Raw genomic sequence first — 27,504 nt, forward strand, 5'->3', positions numbered from 1 at the left:
AAAATCACATTGCCAGCAGGTTATCAGTACATCAAATAAATAAATAAATAAATAAATAAATAATGCAGGAAGGTACAACTTTGCACATGCTTACTCTGTTGTCTTTTACAAAAACATTCCATCTTTCTCAGTCCCAGGGGGTCATGAGAATAAATTTACATGTGAGTGTTAGTCCAGAAGTAAAAGACAGGGTAAAATACTGATGCTGTAGATCAAAAGCACAATTAACATGTACTTTGAAATCTGGACAACTGAAAGAGCTATGATGCGGGGCTTAAATATCTCCATGGGTGGTAATTTCAACATTGTAGTATTGTTGTCTTTTTACCCTCTTTTTGGCAGAGTTCTATGTTAGGCAATGTTAGAATTCAAATAAGTGACTGGGAAGTGTTCATTTCCTTTTATTCTTTTGCCTGCTTTTTAACTTTCTTCTTCCATATTCATCCATTTTATTTTCTTTTAGATGACCCAAATTTTCCTCTATTATTACTTTTCAGCATTGAAGTGCTGAAGACCTCAATGAAAATGTTTTACTTTTCACAATATTTTTAATCAGAAGCTTATTTTATTGAAATAGTAAGAGAATTCAAGAACCCCCTCTGTTAACTAAATATTCCTGCCCTTGCCTTCTGGAAAACAAAAAACCCCTCCTCTTTTAATGGGAAAGCAACACAAACCTGAACATAACTTGATGCTTTGAGCTGTGTAATTTGAATAAGTCACTGTCTCTATATGCCTCATTTGTAGCCAGGGATAAATGTGTGTGTGTGTGTGTGTGTGTGTGTGTCAGGCAGAGAGAGAGAGAGAGAAAGAGAAAGAGAAAGAGAGTGGAATGAGATCAGCAGTTTGAGCCCCTTTGAAACCCTGAGATTATGAGAAGGAGAAGATGAGCTAGTGAGAATCCCCCATCCTTCTTCAACCAGAGCCACTGTTACTAGTTTTGTGTAACGGCTTTCTGCATTAGAGTTAATTTGAAAGACAGTTTCTATTTTTTAAATGTGAAAATTACCTGAATCCATGAGCCTTAGGTTCCTTCTACCTCTAACATTTTACACTACCTACGTGTAATCAGATGGTTCCAGGTTTAAGAATGTTGTCTCTTCCTGTGTCCATGTGTTCTCATTGTTCAATTCTCGCCTATGAGTGAGAACATGCGGTGTTTGGTTTTTTGTCCTTGGGCTAGTTTGCTGAGAATGACAGTTTCCAGCTTCGGAGGAAGGAGGGATAGCATTAGGAGATATACCTAATGCTAAATGACGAGTTAATGGGTGCAGCACACCAACATGGCACATCTATATATATGTAACAAACCTGCAAGTTGTGCACATGTACCCTAAAACTTAATGTATAATAATTAAAAAAATGTTGTCTCTTTCAGATGTCTCTGTGTTTGACTTAGAACCATTACCATACTGCAGGTCTTCAGGCAAGTTATCTTCTCAAGGCCTTAGCTCTTCTCTTCCCTAAAATGGAGACAAGAGTTGTACCAACTTCAAAAGATTGTGGTGACAACCAAATGAGACAACTCATAGTGTCCAGCAAATTATAAATGCTCAATAAGTGTTAGTCCTTATTATCAGTCTGAAGAAATGCTTGAATTACACATGGTAGATTCACCTTCCTTTATTAATTTGACTTATGCTTATTGCAAATAAGCCTTCTCCTAGAACAAACTCCAAGGTCATTAAAATAGAATATCTTATACTTTGCTTCTGTTTTAACTTGACATTGCAGGGAAAATTTATTTATAGGATTTTAGAGTATTCACTTAAGAGTGAAGTGATATCCAAAACATACTGCATCATATCATGGCTATGTAGATTTCTTCCCAGAAACTTTCAGTTAAAAGTTAAAATGAAAAAAATAAAGTTGAGATGAAATGAATTGTTTCTGTGGATGATACTGTGCTGAATATCAGCTTTATCATAAATTTTAAGCTTATATTTGCAAGATTTTATTTTTTATTTCGGTCTTTGGGTCTCAGTTTCCCGATCTGTGTAAGTCAAGGAACTGGACCAATAACTGCAGATTCAACGTTGATGATTCAAAGTTTATTTCAAGTAATGTGGCAGTCTAATCAATTTGTCTCATTTCTCTGGGCCTGTTTCCTCAGCTGCAAACTGTGGAGAAAATGTTCTTACCTATCAGCTGCTTTTAATTATAATATTGGAGTTTTAACTCTTCTTTTTCTGCTCTTCCTCAACTAAGTTAGTATATAGTTATCTAATCATCCCAATTATAACATATCACAAATTAATTTCTAATGTTTCCAGGTGCACAGTTCAAAGCTTGTCAACATATACTAGGCAACTGCTCGGTGCTAGAGGCACAGTAATGAAAAGTCATGCTTCCTGCCTTCAGGAACTTGGACATCAGACATAGAATGATGATGATGATAAAGATAAGGATGATAATGACAGAGATAATAAATGTAAAGATAATTGCTTTAATAGGAATAAGTACAATATTCACTGGAGACAAAAGATCTAGAGAACCTAAATCAGCCTGGTGGCTGGGTGTTTGTGAAGGCTAGGGGAATAAAATGAGAGAGAATATTCCAAGCTGGAGGAATATTGTGTGCAAAGAGCTCAAGATGAAAAAGCAGGACTAGACCAGAAATTACAAATAGTTCGGAACTGTTGAGGTATGAAATGCAAAAAGAGGAGGCGGGAGAGACAAATGGGCCTAAGAACTTTGTAAGCCATTTAATTGATTAATATCTGGACATATGTTGAGATTTTTCAAACATAATTGTAATGTTAAGGTTTTAAATTCAAATAGAAAAGCAGTTTTAATATAAGCTTCTGAAACTATCACAAAAATACAAAAATTCAAGATCAATATTTTTGTAGGTGGCCTTAGAAGAAACAAATTCAGGGAAATGAAGAGTGCTTGGGAAAGAACACCAAACCATCTTGCTTTGAAGTGTATCCTGAGGAGTTTTTCTGTCAAGATGACTACTGATTAAGGTTAGACATCTAAGGTAGATGTCAGATAACTAATCTTGTTTTGCTAAAAATCTCTTTCGGGTTTTCATAGTTTGTGAACTTGAAGATTTGCTGTGATCTTAGTTATTTAAATTTTCTCAGTGATTTTTTTGTTTGAGAGCCTTACTCCATTAAAGAAAATCTATACAATTGATTACTTGGCATCTGATCTGTTCCTAGACTTCGAATGGATTGAAAAGTATTCTTTTCTTGAATGAAGTGGAAAGATAAAGACAAACAGATACATATATATCTATATATCTATATATGCTCTATAAAAACAAAAAGATTGGTAAATATTCTAATTCTGGTTTGATTTTTGTAGAAAGAGCACCTGACTCAGAAGTCATGAATTCAAGGTTCTGCTATTTATTTATTATTCATTAATGATAATGATATTTATCATTATCAATAATGGTGTAATAAGCATGCGTTACTTCATTTGCATTTCCAAAATTAAAGTTATACACCCATCAAATTGTTCTAGAAGACTTGTATAAAAACCAGAAGTACTGTATGCCTTCCCCTCATTTCCCATTTCCTACAGCGATGACTTCCAAAACGTTTAGCTTGATATTACTGTTGCCACTGTGTCTCCAAATAATATGCTTACATTGCTTCCTCCTGATTTTTGAAACCATTTTAGCTATTATCTATTGATGTTTCCTTAAAGCAGATGAGGTTTTTTTTTTTCACCATTTCCTCCCCTTACACAAAGCCTCCACTACACACAGGCACATTGCTCAATCCCTCAAATTCCTAATCTAGATATGTCATAATTTAGGTTAGATCAATATGCATGGTTTACATTATTACAACTAAACAAATGCTAGTTACGACTCAGCCAGGTTGCATACTCTGATTATTCTGAAATTTCCTGCATGTTTTGTTATACTTGGAGTTAATAATTGTCTTCTTTTTGGTACCACAGTTTTCTATGAACTAATCACTAATTGAACCACAGAGTCTTCATGAGCTGTCTCAATATCCTCTGACTATGTTCTTGTATTCCAAGAATTCCATTTAATCTAGAAGAAATCTCAACCCTGAATTTTCTGACCTACTCCAGTTTGAGTTCTCTTTTCATTATCATCTTGAGGAACTCTTTTGCCTCTATCATGTGCTAGCTTGCTTGTTTTCTATATTCTACATTTTCTCTTTATCTTGATTTAATCTTGTTTTGGTGGGAAGCAATCTTCAGTAGCTACCTCTGACAGGGCATAAATAAATAAAAAGTTTTTTTTTTTTGAGAATGGATTTTAGCCTTATGTTTGGTTGATAGTTTTGCGGGGTATAAACTTCTACCATGGAAATTATTTCCCACTGGGCATTGCTGCATTGCCATTTGGCTCTTGATGCTGCATCCATTTGGCAGGAGTTCTGTTTTCTCTGTGCCTGCATTCAAGAAGCTGAGTACTGTTGGAGAAAGTCATAGGACAAATTATAAATTTATGATTCTCATTATAATTTTATAAAGTTATGATTGCCAACATCAACTGGCCTCTCAACAGTGCCACTCATCCTTTTACAGATGCAAAGCCTATATAAAAACCTCTCAACTACCAAAAGCAAGCCAGATCTCTCTACTCTCTTCAAACCTATGACTGCTCTCTTTCCCTCCTACTCTTCATAGATAACCTTGACTTTTACTCTTTTGGGAAAATACAATCCATCATACGGGAATTCCTTCCTATTGTAAAAATGCAGCCTACAAACTGACCTATATTTGTACCCATCTTGTTTACTTTCTGATGGGCTATTTGTCCTCTTATTATCTCTTGTAATCTATTCTGTTCATGCTCTCAAAACCTGATAATATTAATGCTTCTCCTTTTTGTTGAATACTCAATTTCTGCCACCTGAATCTTTTCCAGTCACTTTTAAACATGCTCAAACCTGGCAAACCATTAAATCAACCATCTAACCAACCAACTACCAAACAACCAATGAGCAATAAACAGGCTCCCTTTGCCCACTTTATCCTTCAGCTATTGCTCCTTCCTCCCTTTCTCAGCAAAACCTTTTCCAAAGAGTTATTGTTACCTCTCATTTCATTAGCTATACCCACTCCTCAACCACTCCATTATGGCTTTCTTGCCAAGGTCTCAGCAATCTCATAAAAAAAAATGTTGACTTCCCTTAGTATACAAAGATGATCACACTTTCCTTTTTGTAATAGTCTTTTTCCTGAGTTTACATGACACAGCTTTATTTGTTTCTTCATTCTTTTTTCACTGCTGCTTCTATATCCTTTCACATTACACTGTCCTCTACTTGACCACTGTCAGAATTTTAAAAAGTCACGTTCCTTGGTTCCCTTTTCTTCTAACTCTCTTCTTTTTCCCTAGACAGTCTGACCCAGGTAGATGGCTAGAATTGTTACCTATAAACAAATAACACATTTTAATCTCTCGCCAAGATTCCTTTACTGAATTCCAGACCTATTCAATTGCTAACATGACGACATCTCTTCTTGGAGATCTCAACATCATTTCAAACTCAAAATGCCAAATTCAACTTCATGAACTTTCCTCCACTGTGATTTTCTTTCAGTATTCCCAGTTTCAGTTAATGACACCTATCTCTCTCTTATTGTGTTAGCCAGAACCCTGGAGATATTCTCAACATTTCTCTTCCCATCACACTATTTCTAATTCATCACTTGGTGATTCTTACTGTTGAAATATTTCTCAAATCCTCTCATGTCTCTCATCTTCACCACGTATGTAAGCTAGCAGCATTTATTATCTAAACTTCCTCTATAGTCTCTTAATTGGTCCAACTGCGTCTATCTATCCTTGTCCCCCAGTCTGTTCTCCACACTACAGCCACAGTCAGCTTTTTAAAATGCAAATCTAAGCACATCTTTCTTTACTTACAGCCTCTATATGATTTCCTTTTATTCTAAGGATAGAGACAAAAACTCCTTAATTTGACCTATGCTGCTTACATATGCCCCCTCTTACTTGTAGCTCCTGCCCCAGTGAGTCCTAATTCCTTGTTTCCTTGTACCAGCTATGCTGGCCTTCTTTTAGTTCATCCAACAGGGGAATGCATACTGCCCCCTTCTGCTACAGTGTCTTTACTTGTGCTAATCTTATTGAGAGCCAATATAACTTATTGGCTAAGCATAAAGCACCTGAAGCCTAATTTTCAAGAGACTGCCTGGGTTCAAATTCGTATTCTTCAACTTAGTCGTGCAACCTTGAGCAAGTCATTTTACCTTTTGTGCCTCAGTTTCCTCAACTCTAAAATGAGGATAATTGTAGTATCTACCTTCAGGGATGTTACTATGATCAGATGACCATTTGCAGGGATGGCTCTTCCTTCCCTTGCCTAGTTAATTTCTCTTCCAATGTCTGTTGTGAGCTAGAGTCACTGTTTCTGAGAAGCCTTCACTGACCTCTCTGACTGAATCCAATTACTCTATTATAGGTTTTCTCATATCTTGAGTCTCTTGTTTGTAATGCTTATTGCGGGCATGATTTTATATTTGTGATTTATTTTTTGGTCAATATTCCTTCTCATTAGAATTTCAGCTCCAGGAAGGAGTACAGGGATGTGTCTGTCTTTGCTCACTATTCCTTGGGCTTAACAGTGCCAAGTACATAGTAGGGTCCTAATAAATATTTGTTGATAGAAAAACACAGTAAATGTCCCTGATGGAAAATAGTGGGAACGCTCCTAGATAAACCCTTTTGGTGCTGAAACTAGTGCCTTGGATAGAAATTAACAGTAATTAACAAGTTTATAAAAGGAACACATGATGGTGAATCAGAGCAGTTAAGTGTACTGATGCTCTCAGTTCTTCAGGAGGTGACTCTGGGCAGAAGGGGTCTCCGCTCAAAAAGGTAAGACTTTGGCCGGGCGCAGTGGCTCACGCTTGTAATCCCAGCACTTTGGGAGGCCGAGGTGGGCGGATCATGAGGTCAGGAGATCGAGACCACGGTGAAACCCCGTCTCTACTAAAAATACAAAAAATTAGCCGGGCGTGGTGGCGGGCGCCTGTAGTCCCAGCTACTCGGAGAGGCTGAGCCAGGAGAATGGCGTGAACCCAGGAGGCGGAGCTTGCAGTGAGCCGAGATCGTGCCACTGCACTCCAGCCCGGGCAACAGAGCGAGACTCCGTCTCAAAAAAAAAAAAAAAAAAGGTAAGACTTTGTATAAAGACCCACAGACAAGGCCGGGCGCGGTGGCTCACGCTTGTAATCCCAGCACTTTGGGAGGCCGAGGCGGGCGGATCACGAGGTCAGGAGATCGAGACCACGGTGAAACCCCGTCTCTACTGAAAATACAAAAAATTAGCAGGGCGTGGTGGCGGGCGCCTGTAGTCCCAGCTACTCGGAGAGGCTGAGGCAGGAGAATGGCGTGAACCCGGGAGGCGGAGCTTGCAGTGAGCCGAGATCGCGCCACTGCACTCTAGCCTGAGTGACAGCGCGAGACTCCGTCTCAAAAAAAAAAAAAAAAAAAAAAAAACCCACAGACCTGGGTCCGATTATTGGCTGTATTATCTGCTGCTGGACGACCTTAATCAAGTTACTTTATTTCCCACGGTATCAGTTTCCTCATCTGTACCCATCACAGGGTCAATTCCTGTTAACTAGGCAGCTGAACCTGAAATAATTTTGATTTACCTTCAGCATATTCCATGATTATCCACAGGCCTGTGCCAGTGATATGGCTCTTCCTACATGTGAGCCAGGAAGCCTCCTTCTGTGGCGCAGTGACAAACTGCTATCCCCATCATTCCTCCCCGCAAGTCTTTGTACTTTGGGTCATAAAATAATAGGCTATGAATCTGTGTGAACTGGGAAAACAGAGTTCCAAGGGCACACCCAGTATGAGCGAGTCTCCTCTTCCCCCGCGCTTCATATCCAAGCTTGACAGAGGCCGTGGGTGGGCTGGCCCTCGGCAGTGAGGCTCAGAGGTTACTGGCCGTCATCTGTCAGAGACTGACCTTGAAAACAGAGAAAAACCCTCAGTCCCTGACAAGACAGCCCTGCCCATGTGCCAGCTGGATCCAGCTCACCAACACCGCAATCTCCGAGCCCCTTTTCTACTTTAAAAAAAAAAAAAAAGTCTGCTGAGTCCATTCCTTGAGAATCACAGAGAAAACAATTCCTTCCTCACTCCATTCAAGAAAAAAAAAAAAAATTCCCCTTCTCAGAATAAAAAGAGTAAGCCTCTTGTCCACCTCTCGTGCAGCGGGCCACTTTGCTGGGAGGAGAGGAGGTGTCTGGGTTTGAGCCCTTCCTGGAGGTATGAACTACATGCGAACCACGTCCAGGGCGATGCCTGCGAAAGACGGGCGTGATTTCTTCGCCAAGCCTTCTTTTTCCTCTTCCTCACGTTCGAGCTTGTGGAACCAACTGGGGCTGTGAGTTTCAGGGTGTGGGGTATGTATGTAAACAGCGGAATTGTGTATGCACTTAGTGTGCGTTCAGGACTCTGCTGTGCTTGAACTTGGCGTGTTTGTGTGTGTTTGGAGGATTATGAGAGTATGTGGGGGAAGAGATTTGTATGTGTAAGTGCAGAAAAGTAGTAGTGTGTGTGATGTGTGTGTGTAGACAGGAATTACGTGGACACTCCATGTGCGTTCAGGAGTGTGTGTGTGTTTGAGGAGCTATGAAAGTGCATGTATGGAAAGGATTTATACGTGTAAGTGCAGAAAGTGGCAGTGTGTACGTGGTGTGTGTGTGCGCGCGAGTGTGTGAGCGCCAGGGGCCGCCCGCCCGCCGCCGCTCCCCGTGGGCTGGCCGGGCCAATGAGCGCGCGGCTGCAGGGGCGGCGGGCGGGGAGGGGGCGCCGAGCCCTGCGGATGGAGGCGCGGGCTGCGCGGCGCGCTCATTCCGCGCGGGCGTTGCTGGCGGGGGGCGGCGCAGCCACTGGACCCGGACCGGGGCCACGACCTGGGGTGGCGGGCGGCGTGGGCGGCGCCCGGGGCTGGGATGCGCCGGGGGCTCAGTGGCTGCGGCGGCGTTGGCGGTGGCGTCGGCGGCTGCAGGGGGACGAGCTAGCGCCGCGGCGCTGGGAGCCAGTTGAGCCCGGCCGGCGAGCGGAGGCGGCAGCGCAGGCAGAGCGGCGGCGGCAGCGGGAGCCCAAGCGCTGCGCGCCCACCATGGCCGCCCAGGGAGAGCCCGGCTACCTGGCGGCGCAGTCGGATCCCGGCTCCAACAGCGAGCGCAGCACCGACTCCCCAGTGCCCGGATCCGAGGACGACTTGGTCGCCGGGGCGACCCTGCACAGCCCGGAGTGGAGCGAGGAGCGCTTCCGCGTGGACAGGAAGAAACTTGAGGCCATGTTACAAGGTAGGCATCCCCCGTGTTCTCGGACTCCCCGACTGAGCCTCTTAACTCCTTCTCGGACATCCCTACCGCGCGCCCCGGCGCCCGCTACTCCAGCCTACGGCCGGTTTAGCTCCAGGCCCGCTCCCCCGCGGAGCCGGAGGACACCCAGGGACTGGAGACTTCGCGGGACTCCCCACCCTTCCACGCCTCTCAGGTTTCCAGGCGCTGGGGGCCCTGTGCGAACTTGACCGGCTTCAGAAAAGCCGAAGGCCGAGTTTGTATTGGCGCGCCCAAGTTGCGTTCTGGAGTTTGGAGATGCCAACTTTAGCCTGGACACCTGGGCTGTGCCATCCGGACCACTCGGGCCGCACAGAGTATGCGTGACCCTCCCCATGCCCTGGCAGCCTCGAGTTCTGTCTCTCCGTCTGTTTCACTCTCTCCCCTTGTCAGTATCCACTTCCTCCAGCTGAGGGGCCTTGTCTGGCTATTGGGAAACGCTCTGCAGATGTCAAAGCTTAAGACAGGAGCTCCCGCCCCCACCCCTGTGGTCAAGGAGGGCCAGGATGGGGGTGAGCAGCCAAAGCGAGGGGGGAGTGTGGAGGCAGTGCTGCTATGTTTGAGGACAGTGTTCATCTCTTGACAGGCTTATAAAACACATCTTGAGTTACATTCAGTCCATAAAAATCTTCCTATGCTATGGGTGTCTGACTTTGTCTTTCACAACTTAGAATTATTTTTAACTCTTTAATTTCTTTGGGACTTTACCAGGCAGAAAATCTTCAACGATACTGGATCGAAAACAGATTCTGATTTATAATACGAGTATTGGAGTGAATGTCAAAACGTCCAAGGTCATTTTGACCTCTCTTAAAACCTATAAATTACTAGCCTGCCTGTAGCCACCGATGTGGCTCATTTCCCACATCCAAAGAGAGAAATGAGTTAGTTTGAATGACTGTTATTCTTAAAATACGTGTACGGGACCAGGCATTAGTCTCACTCAGGGCGCTGGTGAAGATTCATTCAGTAGCTAGTGTTCTTTTATCGCGGGAGAGTTTGGAGCTTTTCAAACTTTATTTGTGGCTTTCTGCATAACTTACTTTGACTTTATCAGTCAATGCATCTCAGTATGGGAACGATTTAGCCCTCTGTGGAGATGCAGTGGCTTTTTAGAACAATTAAGCAGGTTATTTTAAGAGAGAACAACATGTTTTCCAAAACAATAACTTGGTGGAAACAAATAGCAAGAGTGTTTGGCAGGCGTTTTTTGGATGTGCTACAGGCTTTCCTCCCTTGTTGCTTATTTTTATTGATAAACATCCCTAATGTGTGTCATGTCTTTGTCTCTCCCCTTCCCTCTCTTTTTTTTCTCAAATTATGTAACTTTTAAGGAGAGTTACTTCTGTGATAAACTCTTCAAGTAAGACCGTTATAAGATAGATTTGGAAATTAAAGCCCCAGTTGCATTTCAGTAACTAATTTTAGTTATTTTGTCTGTTCTGTGGTTCTTTTTGTCTAGTTTACGATTATAAAACAAAATATTAAATTTATGTCAGGCATATATTGTGAGATCGTTTGGAATGAACTGATAGTAGCACATACTCATCCTTTTCAACCAGCTTTCAGTTTTCTACATTAGTTTGGAGTGATATGAAAGAATGATCTGTTTCACCTGCGCACAAACAGGTAAGGACAGCCGTGTTAGCTTCTGGGAAGTTCAAGTGTATAACCTGAGCTTTAGAAGTGAATTTCCTTTTTTGATTTAATTCATTTTCGCTTTGAATAAAATGAAATTTTGATGAGACTTTTTGAAAATTTGAAGGCTCTTTTGTATTAATAGATGTGATATTACGACCTGAGATGGTTTGAAATTGCTTTGCAGTAATAAAGTTTATTTTACAGAAAGTCGTAACATCTCTTGAACAACCGATATACAGTCATGCATTGCTTAAGGACTGCGACTGGGATACATTCTTAGAAATGTGTCCTTAGGCATTTTCATTGTGCAAACATCATGGAGTGTAGTTACACAAACCTAGATTGTGTAGCCTGCTACACCTACTACCTAGGCTATGTGGTATAGTCTATTGCTCCTAGGCTACAAATAATGTTACTAGGCTACAAGGCATGTTACTATACCTAATACTGTAGACAGTTGTGGCACAGTGGTATTTGTGTATCTAAATATATCTAAACATTGGAAAGGTAATGTGTTATGTTACTATGGCTATGACATCACTAGGCGATAGGAATTTTTCAGCTTCATTATAATCTTATGGGACCATTGTAGTATATGTGGTTAGTTGTTGACCAAAACGCAAGTGTGAGCACTGGGACCACTAATACCTGGGTTCAAAACCCTATAGGATCTCAGGAAAGTTGCTAGGCCTCTCTCTGCCTTCAGTTTGCCCATCTGTAGTAAAATGGAGCTGATACTAGGACCTTTTAGGTTTTGGGAGAATCGAAAGAGATAATGCGTAACAAGCTAACATTTGCCCAGTGTTTGGTCAATGATAAGAACTTAATGAATATCTGTTGTTATTATTAATAATAAATATTGCATCATGGATTAAAAGGATTTCCAGTGCCTACCACAATGTATGAAATATAGTATATACTCAATAAATAGTTGGGGAACAAAATAATTTTGCAAGTTCGTAATTGCAGAAGTAAAATAGAAACTAAAGAAATAAGTCTGTCAAGTCAATAAGCATTCTAATATTGTTAGATATTCTTGGGTGGAAAGCTTTTTATTTGAAAAGTGCCAAGTAAGTAAAGTCTATATCTGAGTTTTCAATTATTGTGAATTTGGGTGTGCTATTTTTCTATTTACAATTGACTTAAAATAGGTACGGGTTTCCAATTTAAATCAGGATAAATAAGATTATCTGCCTTTAAGTATTCAGAGTGCAAATTGGTGATTATAATGCTTGGAATTTGTTTCCAGAGAGACTGTCCTGGGGGCAAGTTAATCTTTAATGAGTTGTATTTTTATTAGTAGAGAAATTCTTCTACGCAATGGACCAAAAATTCAGTGAGGTTAATATATGGGCAATAGGGTTGAAGTCAAATAAATGAAATACCATTCTTAGATGATCATTGAAACTTAAAAGAATTGTTACAGATAAAAACCACCAGGCCAACAATGTAGGGAAATATCACTCTTTTTTCATGTTTTTTTACTGGCAGGTTGGGGTCTAATTACTACTTCGAAACAACCATGCAGAGTATCTGATGTTTTTGCTGTAAATGAAGATTATCAGTTTTATTAGTTTACAGTTTTATAAGTGGAAATTTATTTTCAAGTTTGGCTTTTTGATGGGTGTGTTATGTCTTGGAATGAATACCATAGACAGCATTTTTAATGATAAAATCCGTATATAATTTCTTTAATACTAATCTTCAAATGTAAATTTCATGCATCATGTGAAATAATAGTATTGATTTATGTAAGTCAATTAAATTTTAGTTAAATTAACTCAAAGTTATAAGTTACATATCATAACTGACATTAACTCAACTGTGAGTTATCAGGGAGGAAAGGGAGGAGAGTGTTATAGCAGGAAGTCTGGGAGAAAGTAGGAAATAATTGAGTCAAGAGAATCAGAGATACAGTCTTGGTGTTTGCCAGAGTGCTGAGGCAATCACAGGATTCCTATGTTAAGACTTTTCTTTTTCAAAGTATTTTTCTTTGTAAAAACATATATGTGTACTATAAAATTAAAAATTCCCATATATAACACAGCACTTCAAATTATTAAAAAAAAATTTCCCACATAAAATTCAGAAGCATTGGCATTTTCAAAGTTTGGGAATCCCTTCTTTCAGTAGAGAAAGTAGTGAGTGTTAAAAAGTGGGACCTGTGGTGGAGAGGAATGGCCTATTTTCATGAAAGGAGATTGACATCTGGTGGGATTTTATGATACAGCTGCCAAAGAATTTAAGAACCATGTTGCATTTTTGCAATGATAGGCAGAACTGGGGTCATTTGCTACTGCTTGGTTAAGTAGCAGAGTTAGCCACTGAAATAGAGGTTGTTGTACATCATTGATTAACAGTAGGAGCAGCAACTATGTTGTCTCTTTAATTCAGCAAACTTTAGTGGATTTTTAAAATGATTTGATGAACAGATAATAATTTAGACTTTTTTCATGAGAGCGGGAAGAAATATGAAGCCAAAAATGTATGAAAATGGGGGAGTACTGAAAGTGAAGATAAAGAGTAAAGCTTAAATAAACGGAGTTTTCTAGCTAATGCTTGATCAAGGCTAATAAACAGCAAAAACAAATCAAATAAGTTTATGAGCTTAGAGATTAAGAGCATAGGGCTCTGGGCTAAATCTAGATTTGACTCTTGATGCTACATTTTAATAGGGAGCTTGGGAGAATCCATCACTTGCGACCTCATTTCTCAAACGGGACAGTTAATGGTAGTACTTACCTCCTGAGGTAGTTTTGACAATGAAGAGGAAAAAGGTGTATGTAAGTCATCCCAGTGCTGGCAACATAGGAAGTGCTGAATAAGCTAATAACAATATTCACAGTAAATCATAATGTATAAAATATCCTTTCTTATATTGATCATGAAAATCAAATATATTGGAAACTTTAGTTTGGTCTTAAATTATCTTATGATTAATGAACACAGCTATCTAAATATTATTATTGGCCTTCCTGGCAGCTTGCCATGTGTTGAGTACACTTGTAAAGGTGGGTGGGTAAATACTAAGCAAAGCTCCATTAGACATGAGTGTGGAATTCTAGATTTTGCTCAGGATGAGAGGGCATTTCGCCCTTTTTAGTTGTAAATTGTTCTTGCTTTGAGTATTTTTCATTCTTTGACTGGTCCTGAGCCATTCATTTCTATTATGGTTTACTAAAGACTAGCAGCGAAATCAGTTAATCTCTCTTCTAGTTGTAAGTTGCTCTGAATTTGAGTCATTCATTGGTGTGTAGAAAGAAGCTTTTTTGAAGAAAATACTCTGCCTGGGTTAACATGTTTCATTTACTCACCTGTAAAATGGGGATAATAATAGTCCCACTTTATGGTGATATTGTGAACGCTGAGTGTGAGAATGTATGTAAAATGCTTAGCTCAGTGCCAGGTTGATGGTGCTTAATAAACATCAGATGTGGCAGTACTGTCTCACATGATGGATAAAGATTTCAAAACACTAGAAAGCAAATACTTGCCAAGTCTTCTTTTCTTTTTTCTTCTAATTGCATGTGAATCCTTTGGGTGTGTGTGTGTGGGGGGATGTGTTTGATGTGTTTTAGTGAAAGTCTTCCTCAAAAAATTAGAAAAGTTTTGTTATGACAATTTATTTGATCCAGAGAGCATAGTTGAAATTAAAATTGCTTTATAGATTAAGTGAAAAAAACACATCAGAGGTTGTATAGCTTGGCAGTAAAGAGCCCAGGAGCTGCTTTCAGACTAACTTGGATTGAGGAGGTCCTCACTTTGCTTCTTGTAGAGTTCCGTGAGGATGCACTGAGAGGGGCAGTAAAACCTCACTCTCACAGGCATGGAGCAAGCACTCTCAGTCACTGTTATCTCTATGAAGACTTGGGGGGTTTTGGTGAAGTTGATCATTGATAAATACATAGCTAGAGAGGTTTGTTACACCAATGACTTTTACAGGCAAGAATGTATTTGGCTGCTACTAACAGGAAACCTGACACAGAGTGGCTTAAACAAGCCAGGGGTTTGTCTTTCTCACCTAATGAGAAGTCTGGGGCTAAGCACTCCAGGCTCCAAGAGCTGCTCAAGGGCATCAGGAGCCCCGTGTCTTCCCTCTTCCCTGCCTCCACCATCTTCAGCCTGTGGTTTTTTGCCTTATTTTTGCACTATGGCTGTGGCTCTGTCTTGAGGTGTGTCTGTGGTTTATGCAGGTAAAAGGCGGAAGAACAAAGATTATTTTCTCTTAGAGATTTTGCCTTTTTATGTGACAAATAATTCTCTCTCCTGGAACTTCTATCTGTACTACTTTGGCCATCTTTTGCTGCAAAAGACTCTGGGACTCTATCTTCTTTTTCCAGCCTCACTAGTGGAAGTAGGCAAAGAAGAAGGGGGTCAGAATGGATGCTGAATGTTTTACCTCATATTTTCCTCACAGTGGGCAAAGTGGAGGAGCATTGAGACTCAAAATTGCAAATTGCAACTGAAGTCAAAGCTTACCTGTATCAGAGACTTTGGACTGTGCTGATAATCTGTAGGAACTTATATTATTCAGTAACATTGTATATCAGTAGAATTTCTTTCTTTCCTTTTTTTAAATGATAATTTTTTTTCATCAGGCAGCCCCTGAACCAGAATAGGTTCTGAGAGGCTCCCTAGAATTTCTGTCTTGGCATAGTCCAGAAATAAACCTAAATACCAAAGAGGAAACCAACTTTGATCATCTAAAGCTCTTCTCATCTTGTTACTCCTTTTATGAACAGAATCTAGGGCCACTGAGTACTGGAACTGTCTCTAAACTCTCCATTGTTTTCTCCATGTCAAATGTTTTTTTTTTTTTTTTGCATAGAAAATTACGTGGTACAATAAAAATACTTATTTCACTTTTTATTTTTATTTATTTATTTTTTATTTTTTTCATTGCCATTCTTTTTTATTATTATACTTTAGGTTTTAGGGTACATGTGCACAATGTGCAGGTTTGTTACATATGTATCCATGTGCCATGTTGTTTTGCTGCACCCATTAGCTCGTCATTTAGCATTAGGTATATCTCCTAATGCTGTCCCTCCCCCCTCCCCCCACCCCACAACAGTCCCCGGAGTGTGATGTTCCCCTTCCTGTGTCCATGAGTTCTCATAGTTCAATTCCCACCTATGAGTGAGAACGTGCGGTGTTTGGTTTTTTGTCCTTGTGATAGTTTACTGAGAATGATGTTTCCCAGTTTCATCCATGTCCCTAAAAAGGACATAAACTCATCATTTTTTATGGCTGCATAGTATTCCATGGTGTATATGTGCCACATTTTCTTAATCCAGTCTATCGTTGTTGGACATTTGGCTTGGTTCCAAGTCTTTGCTATTGTGAATAGTGCTGCAATAAACATACATGTGCATGTGTCTTTATAGCAGCATGATTTATAGTCCTTTGGGTATATACCCAGTAATGGGATGGCTGGGTCAAATGGTATTTCTAGTTCTAGATCCCTGAGGAATCGCCACACTGAATTCCACAATGGTTGAACTAGTTTACAGTCCCACCAACAGTGTCAAAGTGTTCCTATTTCTCCACATCCTCTCCAGCACCTGTTGTTTCCTGACTTTTTAATGATGGCCATTCTAACTGGTGTGAGATGGTATCTCACTGTGGTTTTGATTTGCATTTCTCTGATGGCCAGTGATGATGAGCATTTTTTCATGTGTTTTTTGGCTGCATAAATGTCTTCTTTGGAGAAGTGTCTGTTCATGTCTTTTGCCCACTTTTTGATGGGGTTGTTTTTTTCTTGTAAATTTGTTTGAGTTCATTGTAGATTCTGGATATTAGCCCTTTGTCAGATGAGTAGGTTGCAAAAATTTTCTCCCATTCTGTAGGTTGCCTGTTCACTCTGATGGTAGTTTCTTTTGCTGTGCAGAAGCTCTTTAGTTTAATTAGATCCTATTTGTCAATTTTGGCTTTTGTTGCCATTGCTTTTGGTGTTTTAGACATGAAGTCCTTGCTCATGCCTATGTCCTGAATGGTATTGCCTAGGTTTTCTTGTAGGATTTTAATGGTTTTAGGTCTAACATTTAAGTCTTTAATCCATCTTGAATTAATTTTTGTATAAGGTGTAAGGAAGGGATCCAGTTTCAGCTTTCTACATATGGCTAGCCAGTTTTCCCAGCACCATTTATTAAATAGGGAATCCTTTCCCCATTTCTTGTTTTTGTCAGGTTTGTCAAAGATCAGATAGTTGTAGATATGTGGCATCATTTCTGAGGGCTCTGTTCTGTTCTATTGATCTATGTCTCTGTTGTGGTACCAGTACCATGCTGTTTTGGTTACTGTAGCCTCATAGTATAGTTTGAAGTCAGGTAGCGTGATGCCTCCAGCTTTGTTCTTTTGGCTTAGGATTGACTTGGCTATGCGGGCTCTTTTTTGGTTCCATATGAACTTTAAAGTAGTTTTTTCCAATTCTGTGAAGAAAGTCATTGGTAGCTTGATGGGGATGGCATTGAATCTATAAATTACCTTGGGCAGTATGGCCATTTTCATGATATTGATTCTTCCAACCCATGAGCATGGAATGTTCTTCCATTTGCTTGTATCCTCTTTTATTTCATTGAGCAGTGGTTTGTAGTTCTCCTTGAAGAGGTCCTTCACATCCCTTGTAAGTTGGATTCCTAGGTATTTTATTCTCTTTGAAGCAATTGTGAATGGGAGTTCACTCATGATTTGGCTCTCTGTTTGTCTGTGTTTGGTGTACAAGAATGCTTGTGATTTTTGTACATTGATTTTGTATCCTGAGACTTTGCTGAAGTTGCTAATCAGCTTAAGGAGATTTTGGGCTGAGACAATGGGGTTTTCTAAATATACAATCATGTCATCTGCAAACAGGGACAATTTGACTTCTTCTTTTCCTAACTGAATACCCTTTATTTCCTTCTCCTGCCTGATCGCCCTGGCCAGAACTTCCAGCACTATGTTGAATAGGAGTGGTGAGAGAGGGCATCCCTGTCTTGTGCCAGTTTTCAAAGGGAATGCTTCCAGTTTTTGCCCATTCAGTATGATATTGGCTGTGGGTTTGTCATAGATAGCTCTTATTATTTTGAGATACGTCCCATCAATACCTAATTTATTGAGAGTTTTTAGCATGAAGCGTTGTGGAATTTTGTCAAAGGCCTTTTCTGCATCTATTGAGATAATCATGTGGTTTTTGTCTTTCGTTCTGTTTATATGCTGGATTATGTTTATTGTTTTGTGTATGTTGAACAGCCTTGCATCCCAGGGATGAAGCCCACTTGATCATGGTGTATAAGCTTTTTGATGTGCTGCTGGATTCGGTTTGCCAGTATTTTATTGAGGATTTTTGCATCAATGTTCATCAAGGATATTGGCATGAAATTCTCTTTTTTGGTTATGTCCCTGCCAGGCTTTAGTATCAGGACGATGCTGGCTTCATAAAATGTGTTAGGGAGGATTCCCTCTTTTTCTATCGATTGGAATAGTTTCAGAAGGAATGGTACCAGTTCCTCCTTGTACTTCTGGTAGAATTCAGCTGTGAATCCATCAGGTCCTGGACTCTTTTTGGTTGGTAAACTATTGATTATTGCCACAATTTCAGAACCTGTTATTGGTGTATTCAGAGATTCAACTTCTTCCTGGTTTAGTCTTGGGAGGGTGTATTTGTCGAGGAATTTATCCATTTCTTCTAGATTTTCTAGTTTATTTGCATAGAGATGTTTGTAGTATTCTCTGATGGTAGATTGTATTTCTGTGGGATTGGTGGTGATATCCCCTTTTTCATTTTTTATTGCATCTATTTGATTCTTCTCTCTTTTCTTCTTTATTAGTCTTGCTAGTGGTCTATCAGTTTTGTTGATCTTTTCAGAAAACCAGCTCCTGGATTCATTAATTTTTTGAAGGGTTTTTTGTGTCTCTATTTCCTTCAGTTCTGCTCTGATTTTAGTTATTTCTAGCCTTCTGCTAGCTTTTGAATGTGTTTGCTCTTGCTTTTCTAGTTCTTTTAATTGTGATGTTAGGGTGTCAGTTTTGGATCTTTCCTGCTTTCTCTTGTGGGCATTTCGTGCTATAAATTTCCCTCTACACACTGCTTTGAACGTGTCCCAGAGATTCTGGTATGTTGTATCTTTGTTCTCGTTGGTTTCAAAGAACATCTTTATTTCTGCCTTCATTTCATTATGTACCCAGTAGTCATTCAGGAGCAGGTTGTTCAGTTTCCATGTAGTTGAGCGGTTTTGAGTGAGTTTCTTAATCCTGAGTTCTAGTTTGATTGCACTGTGGTCTGAGAGACAGTTTGTTATAATTTCTGTTCTTTTACATTTGCTGAGGAGTGCTTTACTTCCAACTATGTGGTCAATTTTGGAATAGGTGTGGTGTGGTGCTGAAAAAAATGTATATTCTGTTGATTTGGGGTGGAGAGTTCTGTAGATGTCTATTAGGTCTACTTTGTGCAGAGCTGAGTTCAATTCCTGGATATCCTTGTTAACTTTCTGTCTTGTTGATCTAATGTTGACAGTGGGGTGTTAAAATCTCCCATTATTATTGTGTGGGAGTTTAAGTCCCTTTGTAGGTCACTGAGGACTTGCTTTATGAATCTGGGTGCTCCTGTGTTGGGTGCATATATATTTAGGATAGTTAGCTCTTCTTGTTGAATTGATCCCTTTACCATTATGTAATGGCCTTCTTTGTCTCTTTTGATCTTTGTTGGTTTAAAGTCTATTTTATCAGAGACTAGGATTGCAACCCCTGCCTTTTTTTGTTTTGCATTTGCTTGATAGATCTTCCTCCATCCCTTTATTTTGAGTCTATTTGTGTCTCTGCACGTGAGATGGGTTTCCTGAATACAGCACACTGATGGGTCCTGACTCCTTATCCAGTTTGCCAGTCTGTGTCTTTTAATTGGAGCATTTAGCCCATTTACATTTAAAGTTAATATTGTTATGTGTGAATCTGATCCTGTCATTATGATGTTAGTTGGTTATTTTGCTCGTTAGTTGATGCAGTTTCTTCCTAGCCTCGATGGTCTTTATAATTTGGCATGTTTTTGCAGTGGCTGGTACTGGTTGTTCCTTTCCATGTTTAGTGCTTCCTTCAGGAGCTCTTTTAGGGCAGGCCTGGTGGTGACAAAATCACTCAGTGTTTGCTTGTCTGTAAAGTATTTTATTTCTCCTTCACTTATGAAGCTTAGTTTGGCTGGATATGAAATTCTGGGTTGAAAATTCTTTTCTTTAAGAATGTTGAATATCGGCCCCCACTCTTTTCTGGCTTGTAGAGTTTCTGCCAGGAGATCAGCTGTTAGTCTGATGGGCTTCCCTTTGTGGGTAACTTGACCTTTCTCTCTGGCTGCCCTTAACATTTTTTCCTTCATTTCAACTTCGGTGAATCTAACAATTATGTGTCTTGGAGTTGCTCTTCTCGAGGAGTATCTTTGTGGCATTCTCTGTATTTCCTGAATCTGAATGTTGGCCTGCCTTGCTAGATTGGGGAAGTTCTCCTGGATAATATCTTGCAGAGTGTTTTCCAACTTGGTTCCATTCTCCCTGTCATTTTCAGGTTCACCAATCAGACGTAGGTTTGGTCTTTTCACATAGTCCCAAATTTCTTGGAGGCTTTGTTCATTTCTTTTTATTCTTTTTTCTCTAAGCGTCCCTTCTTGCTTCATTTCATTCATTTCATCTTCCATCAGCGATACCCTTTCTTCCAGTTGATTGCACCTGCTACCGAGGCTTCTGCAATCTTCGCGTAGTTCTGGATACTTGGCTTTCAGCTCCATCAGCTCCTTTAAGCCCCTTTCTCCATTGGTTATTCTAGTTATCCATTCGTCTAATTTTTTTTCAAAGTTTTTAACTTCTTTGCTATTGTTTTGAATTTCCTCCCGTAGCTCGGAGTAGTTTGATCGCCTGAAGCCTCCTTCTCTCAACTCGTCAAAGTCATCCTCCATCCAGCTTTGTTCCATTGCTGGTGAGGAACTGCATTCCTTTGGAGGAGGAGAGGTGCTCTGCTTTTTAGAGTTTCCAGTTTTTCTGCTCTTTTTTTTCCCCATCTTTGTGGTTTTATCTTCTTTTGGTCTTTGATGATGGTGATGTACAGATGGGTTTTTGGTGTGGATGTCCTTTCTGTTTGTTAGTTTTCCTTCTACCAGACAGGACCCTCAGCTGCAGGTCTGTTGGATTTACTAGAGGTCCACTCTGGACCCTGTTTGGCTGGGTGTCAGCAGCGGTGGCTGCAGAACAGCAGATTTTCATGAGACCACAAATTCAGCTGTCTGATAGTTCCTCTGGAAGTTTTGTCTCAGAGGAGTACCCGGCCGAGTGAGGTGTCAGTCTGTCCCTACTGGAGGGTGCCTCCCAGTTAGGCTGCTCGGGGGTGAGGGACCCACTTCAGGAGGCAGTCTGTCTGTTCTCAGATGTCCAGCTGCATGCTGGGAGAACCACTACTCTCTTCAAAGCTGTCAGTCAGACAAGGACATTTAAGTCTGCAGAGGTTCCTGCTGAGTTTTTGTTTGTCTGTGCCCTGCCCCCAGAGGTGGAGCCTACAGAGGCAGGCAGGCCTCCTTGTGCTGTGGTGGGCTCCACCCAGTTCGAGCTTCCTGGCTGCTTTGTTTACCTAAGCAAGCCTGGGCAATGGCGGGCGCCCCTCACCCAGCCTCGCTGCTGCCTTGCAGTTTGATCTCCGACTGCTGTGCTAGCAATCAGCGAGACTCTGTGGGCATAGGACCCTCTGATCCAGGTGCGGGACACAATCTCCTAGTGTGCCGTTTTCCAGGCCTGTTGGAAAAGCGCAGTATTAGGGTGGGACTGACCCGATTTTCCAGGTGCCACCTGTTACCCCTTTCTTTGACTAGGAAAGGGAACTCCCTGACCCCTTGTGCTTCCCGAGTGAGGCAATGCCTCGCCCTGCTTTGGCTCACGCACAGTGCGCTTCACTGACTGTCCTGCACCCACTGTTTGGCACTCCCTAATGAGATGAAACCGGTACCTCAAACAGAAATGCAGAAATCACCCATCTTCTGTGTCGCTCAGGCTGGGAGCTGTAGACTGGAGCTGTTGCTATTTGGCCATCTTGGCTCCACCCCTCTATTTCACTTTTTATTATCTTAAGATATCCTTTCTGTCCTCCCTCCTCCCACCTTCCACACATGTCAGATTTTGTTTAGAATTGACAGGTTCAATGTAGTTCATGCCTCGCCCATTTGGCTTTTCATAGATTGGTCACTTAGGTATAATCTGGCCAACAAAGTTGACTCATTCTTAGTTCATTTTAAGATATAGTTCTTACTTAAAAAATATATAGGGTAATAGTGACCACATATATTCCTTTATGTGAAATATTTAATAAACTACCAGGAATGAGGTGCAATTTTAATGCTAATTTATAGTGGTTTTGGTGTGTGGTGAGATCTTGGGAAGAAAATCTTGTTATGCTGTAAAAGCCACCAAATTCAATGTCTAATCCTTATTATACTACCATCTAGGGAAGTCTCTAAAGAGCACAAAACGGTCATAGAAGCATTGTGGGTGCTATACATTTGTGAATCCTTTTCCTACCTATCAGGCTACTAATAACTGTGGATGATGAAAACATTTGTATTTGTAACAAGTATTAAATCTTGTTCCCATTTATGATGCTGGCATATAAAAAGATAACACTTTCTAGGTATCAGGTGGTTTCCCTGTTATAGTGAGAATGATAAACCACGTATTAGTCTGCATATTGAGTTGATCTGGAGCTTAACTGTATCTCTTATATAGGAAGGTGATTAAACATAGCATTTGAAAATTAGCCATTGCTGTTTTTTCCCCCTCGATTTTAAAAGTAATACAAACCTGTATAGAATACTTGAAAGTATAAACATAAGTAAAAAAGAAAAAACAAGTCATCCCTAACTCCAGAATCCAGCAATAACCACTGATGATATTTTAGGAATTTTTTTCCTGGTCTTTTGAAAATATGCCCACACATAATTTATTTTTGCCATTCATTTTGAGTTTGTACCATATGTCAGGTGCAGTGTTGAGCTTTAGGGATGCAGATGAAACCAAAAGAGTGACTGGCTCTACCCTTCCGTGACTTAAATTCTACAATGGGATCATACCTCCTATCTTTTTCACTTAGCGTTAAATCATAAGTATTTTCTATTTCATTAAATGTTCTTGAAGAACATGGTTTCAAATGTCTATATAATTTTCTTGTTGTAGTATACTTTGTTTAAACACTACAACATTTTAGAATATTTTTAGGTGGCCAGACAGTGGAATGAGCCCAATGTTTCTACTCAAACTGCCCGAGATTCAGATTATTAGCCATGTGGCCTGGGACAAATTAATAACTCATTTAGCTTCTCATCTCTAAAATGGAGATAAAAAGTATCTATCTTGTAGGTTGTGAGGATTAGAAATACTGTATCCACAAGTGCCAGGTGCGGAGCAGGTACTCAAGATATGGCAGATGATAAATATTTAGCCCGCTGTCCCAACCACTTCTGCCTAAAAACCTTTTATGCATCTTTTATTATTCTCATAGAAAAAACCTTATTAGTGAAATTTTGGGGAGCAAAGGACATGGAAATTTTAAGGTTCCTGATCAATTTTGCAAAATTATTTTCTGGGAAGTTTTGCAGGATAGGCAGAAGAGACAACAAATCTGCAGGGTAATCTGCTCCTTAGACCTGCGGTTCCCACAGTCCATTATTACAAAGCAATTGAATTACCAATATAGAGTTAGATCTCCATTTTGCCATTTTCGCTGAAAAAATTTAAGTGAATTTTATCTTACCTGCTTATGTCTGTGGATCAATATTTTTAAAAAGCTGTGCACATGGAAATCAGCCGGGGAATGTGGGTTTTTTTTTTTTTGAGGGAGTACACTTTGGGCTTCCCTCTCAGATTCCAACTTTGTAGGTTTGAGAGTGGTGTTGGCAGGGTTGGCATTTTGGAAAGAATCTTTTGTGAGTCTAGTGGAGATGGTCCCAGGATCACACTTTGAGAAACATTGCAAGGTGGTTAGAGGATGGTGAAATCATTGAAGTTAAGAATCAGACTCTTTTCTTTCTTTCATTTTCTTTACCCTTGAAGCTAGTACTTTTTCCACATTATTAAACCATCTTGAAGCATTTTAGTCTGGGAACGTAATTTATAACTGGCATGTCGTTTATAGTGGCTTGTTGTAAGGGACTTGGGGGAGCAGCACAAATCTATATATTCTTGCAGAGGGCAATATTGTCATATTGCACAGTAGGCTCACAGTGCATTCGATTTTCCTGCAGACTCCCATTAAGTTAGGCATAATAGATACCTACGTAATATGTTATGAAATAATTTAAAAACACACTTTTTATTGGAGAAATTTTTAAAGCAATACACTCCTCAGCAAATGTAAAAGAACAGAAATTATAACAAATTGTCTCTTAGACCACAGTGCAATCAAACTAGAACTCAGGATTAAGAAACTCACTCAAAACTGCTCAACTACATGGAAACTGAACAACCTGCTCCTGAATGACTACTGGGCACATAACGAAATGAAGGCAGAAATAAAGATGTTCTTTGAAACTAACGAGAACAAAGACACAACATACCAGAATCTCTGGGATACATTCAAAGCAGTGTGTAGAGGGAAATTTATAGCACGAAATGCCCACAAGAGAAAGCAGGAAAGATCTAAAATTGATACCCTAACATCATAATTGAAAGAACTAGAGAAGCAAGAGCAAACACATTCAAAAGCTAGCAGAAGGCAAGAAATAACTTAAGATCAGAGCAGAAGTGAAGGAAATAGAGACACAAAAAACCCTTCAAAAAATCAATGAATCCAGGAGCTGGTTTTTTGAAAAGATCAACAAAATTGATAGACCGCTAGCAAGACTAATGAAGAAAAGAGAAAAGAATCAAATAGACACAATGAAAAATGATAAAGGGGATATCACCACCGATTCCACAGAACTACAAACTACCATCAGAGAGTACTATAAACACCTCTATGCAAATAAACTAGAAAATCTAAAAGAAATGGATAAATTCCTGGACACATACACCATCCCAAGACTAAACCAGGAAGAAGTTGAATCTCTGAATAGACCAATAACAGGCTCTGAAATTGTGGCAATAATTAATAGCGTACCAACCAAAAAAAGCCCAGGACCTGATGGATTCACAGCTGAATTCTTCCAGAGGTACAAGGAGGAACTGGAACCATTCCTTCTAAAACTATTCCAATCAATAGAAAAAGAGGGAATCCTCCCTAACTCATTTTATGAGGCCAGCATCATCCTGATAGCAAAGCCTGGCAGAGACACAACAAAAAAAGAGAATTTTAGACCAATATCCCTGATGAACATCAATGCAAAAATCCTCAATAAAATATTGGCAAACCGAATCCAGCAGCACATCAAAAAGCTTATCCACCACAATCAATTGGCTTCATCCCTGGGATGCAAGGCTGGTTCAACATATGAAAATCAATAAACGTAATCCAGCACATAAACAGAACCAAAGACAAAAACCACATGATTATCTCAATAGATGCAGAAAAGGCCTTTGACAAAACTCAACAACTCTTCGTGCTAAAAACTCTCAATAAATTAGGTATTGATGGGATGTATCTCAAAATAATAAGAGCTATCTATGACAAACCCACAGCCAATATCATACTGAATGGGCAAAAGCTGGAAGCATTCCGTCTGAAAACTGGCACAAGACAGGGATGCCCTCTCTCACCACTCCTATTCAACATAGTGTTGGAAGTTCTGGCCAGGGCAATCAGGCAGGAGAAGGAAATAAAGGGTATTCAATTAGGAAAAGAGGAAGCCAAATTGTCCCTGTTTGCAGATGACATGATTGTATATCTAGAAAACCCCATCATCTCAGCGCAAAATCTCCTTAAGCTGATAAGCAACTTCAGCAAGTCTCAGGATACAAAATCAATGTGCAAAAATTACAAGCATTCTTATACACCAATAACAGTCAGAGAGCCAAATCATGAGTGAACTCCCATTCACAATTGCTTCAAAGAGAATTAAATACCTAGGAATCCAACTTACAAGGGACGTGAAGGACCTCTTCAAGGAGAACTACAAAGCACTGTTCAATGAAATAAAAGAGGATACAAACAAATGGAAGAACATTCCATGCTCATGGGTAGGAAGAATCAATATTATGAAAATGGCCATACTGTCCAAGGTAATTTATAGATTCAATGCCATCCCCATCAAGCTACCAATGACTTTCTTCACAGAATTGGAAAAAACTACTTTAAATTCATATGGAACCAAAAAAGAGCCTGCATTGCCAAGTCAATCCTAAGCCAAAAGAACAAAGGTGGAGGCATCACGCTACCTGACTTCAAATGATACTACAAGGCTACAGTAACCAAAACAGCATGGTACTGGTACCAAAACAGAGAGATAGACCAACGGAACAGAACAGAGCCCTCAGAAATAATGCTGCATGTCTACAACCATCTGATCTTTGACAAAGCTGACAAAAACAAGCAATGGGGAAAGGATTCCGTATTTGTTAAATGGTGCTAGGAAAACTGGCTAGCCATATGTAGAAAGCTGAAACTGGATCCCTTCCTTACACCTTATACAAAAATTAATTCAAGATGGATAAAAGACTTAAATGTGGACCTAAACCCATAAAAACCCTAGAAGAAAACCTAAGCAATACCATTCAGGACATAGGCGTGGGCAAGGACTTCATGTCTAAAACACCAAAAGCAATGGCAACAAAAGCCAAAATTGACAAACGGGATCTAATTAAAGAGCTTCTGCACAGCAAAAGAAACTACCATAAGAGTGAACAGGCAACCTACAGAATGGGAAAAATTTTTTGCAATCTACTCATCTGACAAAGGGCTAATATCCAGAATCTACAATGAACTCAAACAAATTTACAAGAAAAAAACAAACAACCCCATCAAAAAGTGGGCCAAGGATATGAACAGACACTTCTCCAAAGAAGACATTTATGCAGCCAAAAGACACATGAAAAAATGCTCATCATCACTGGCCATCAGAGAAATGCAAATCAAAACCACAATGAGATACCATCTCACACCAGTTAGAGTGGCAATCATTAAAAAGTCAGGAAACAACAGGTGCTGGAGAGGATGTGGAGAAATAGGAACACTTTTACACTGTCGGTGGGACTGTAAGCTAGTTCAACTATTGTGGAAGTCAGTGTGGCGATTCCTCAGGGATCTAGAACTAGAAATACCATTTGACCCAGCCATCCCATTACTGGGTATATACCCAAAGGATTAGAAATCGTGCTACTATAAAGATACATGCACAGATATGTTTATTGCGGCACTATTCACAATAGCAAAGACTTGGAACCAAGCCAAATGTCCAACAATGATAGACTAGATTAAGAAAATGTGGCACATATACACCATGGAATACTATGCAGCCATAAAAAATGATGAGTTCATGTCCTTTGTAGGGACGTGGATGAAGCTGGAAACCATCATTCTTAGCAAACTGTCGCAAGAACAAAAAACCAAACACCACATGTTCTCACTCTTAGGTGGGAACTGAACAATGAGAACACGTGG

The 27,504-nt window shown here is 40.0% G+C and overlaps 1 protein-coding gene across 4 annotated transcripts in view; it reads left to right on the plus strand.

The window, feature by feature from the left end:
* The first annotated feature begins 8,793 nt into the window (after positions 1 to 8,793).
* Positions 8,794 to 27,504, plus strand: part of BICC1 (BicC family RNA binding protein 1) — a 329,904-nt gene continuing 311,193 nt past the window's right edge. For all 4 annotated transcript variants that reach the window (XM_055274350.2, XM_055274351.2, XM_055274352.2 and 1 more), the window contains exon 1: positions 8,794 to 9,294. In XM_055274350.2, coding sequence (XP_055130325.1) covers positions 8,805 to 9,294 — 490 coding nt within the window. In that variant the 5' untranslated portion in view covers positions 8,794 to 8,804. The remainder of the gene's footprint in view (positions 9,295 to 27,504) is intronic.

This window comes from Symphalangus syndactylus, chromosome 4 (genome assembly GCF_028878055.3).
Source record: "Symphalangus syndactylus isolate Jambi chromosome 4, NHGRI_mSymSyn1-v2.1_pri, whole genome shotgun sequence".
Classification (NCBI taxonomy): domain Eukaryota; kingdom Metazoa; phylum Chordata; class Mammalia; order Primates; family Hylobatidae; genus Symphalangus; species Symphalangus syndactylus.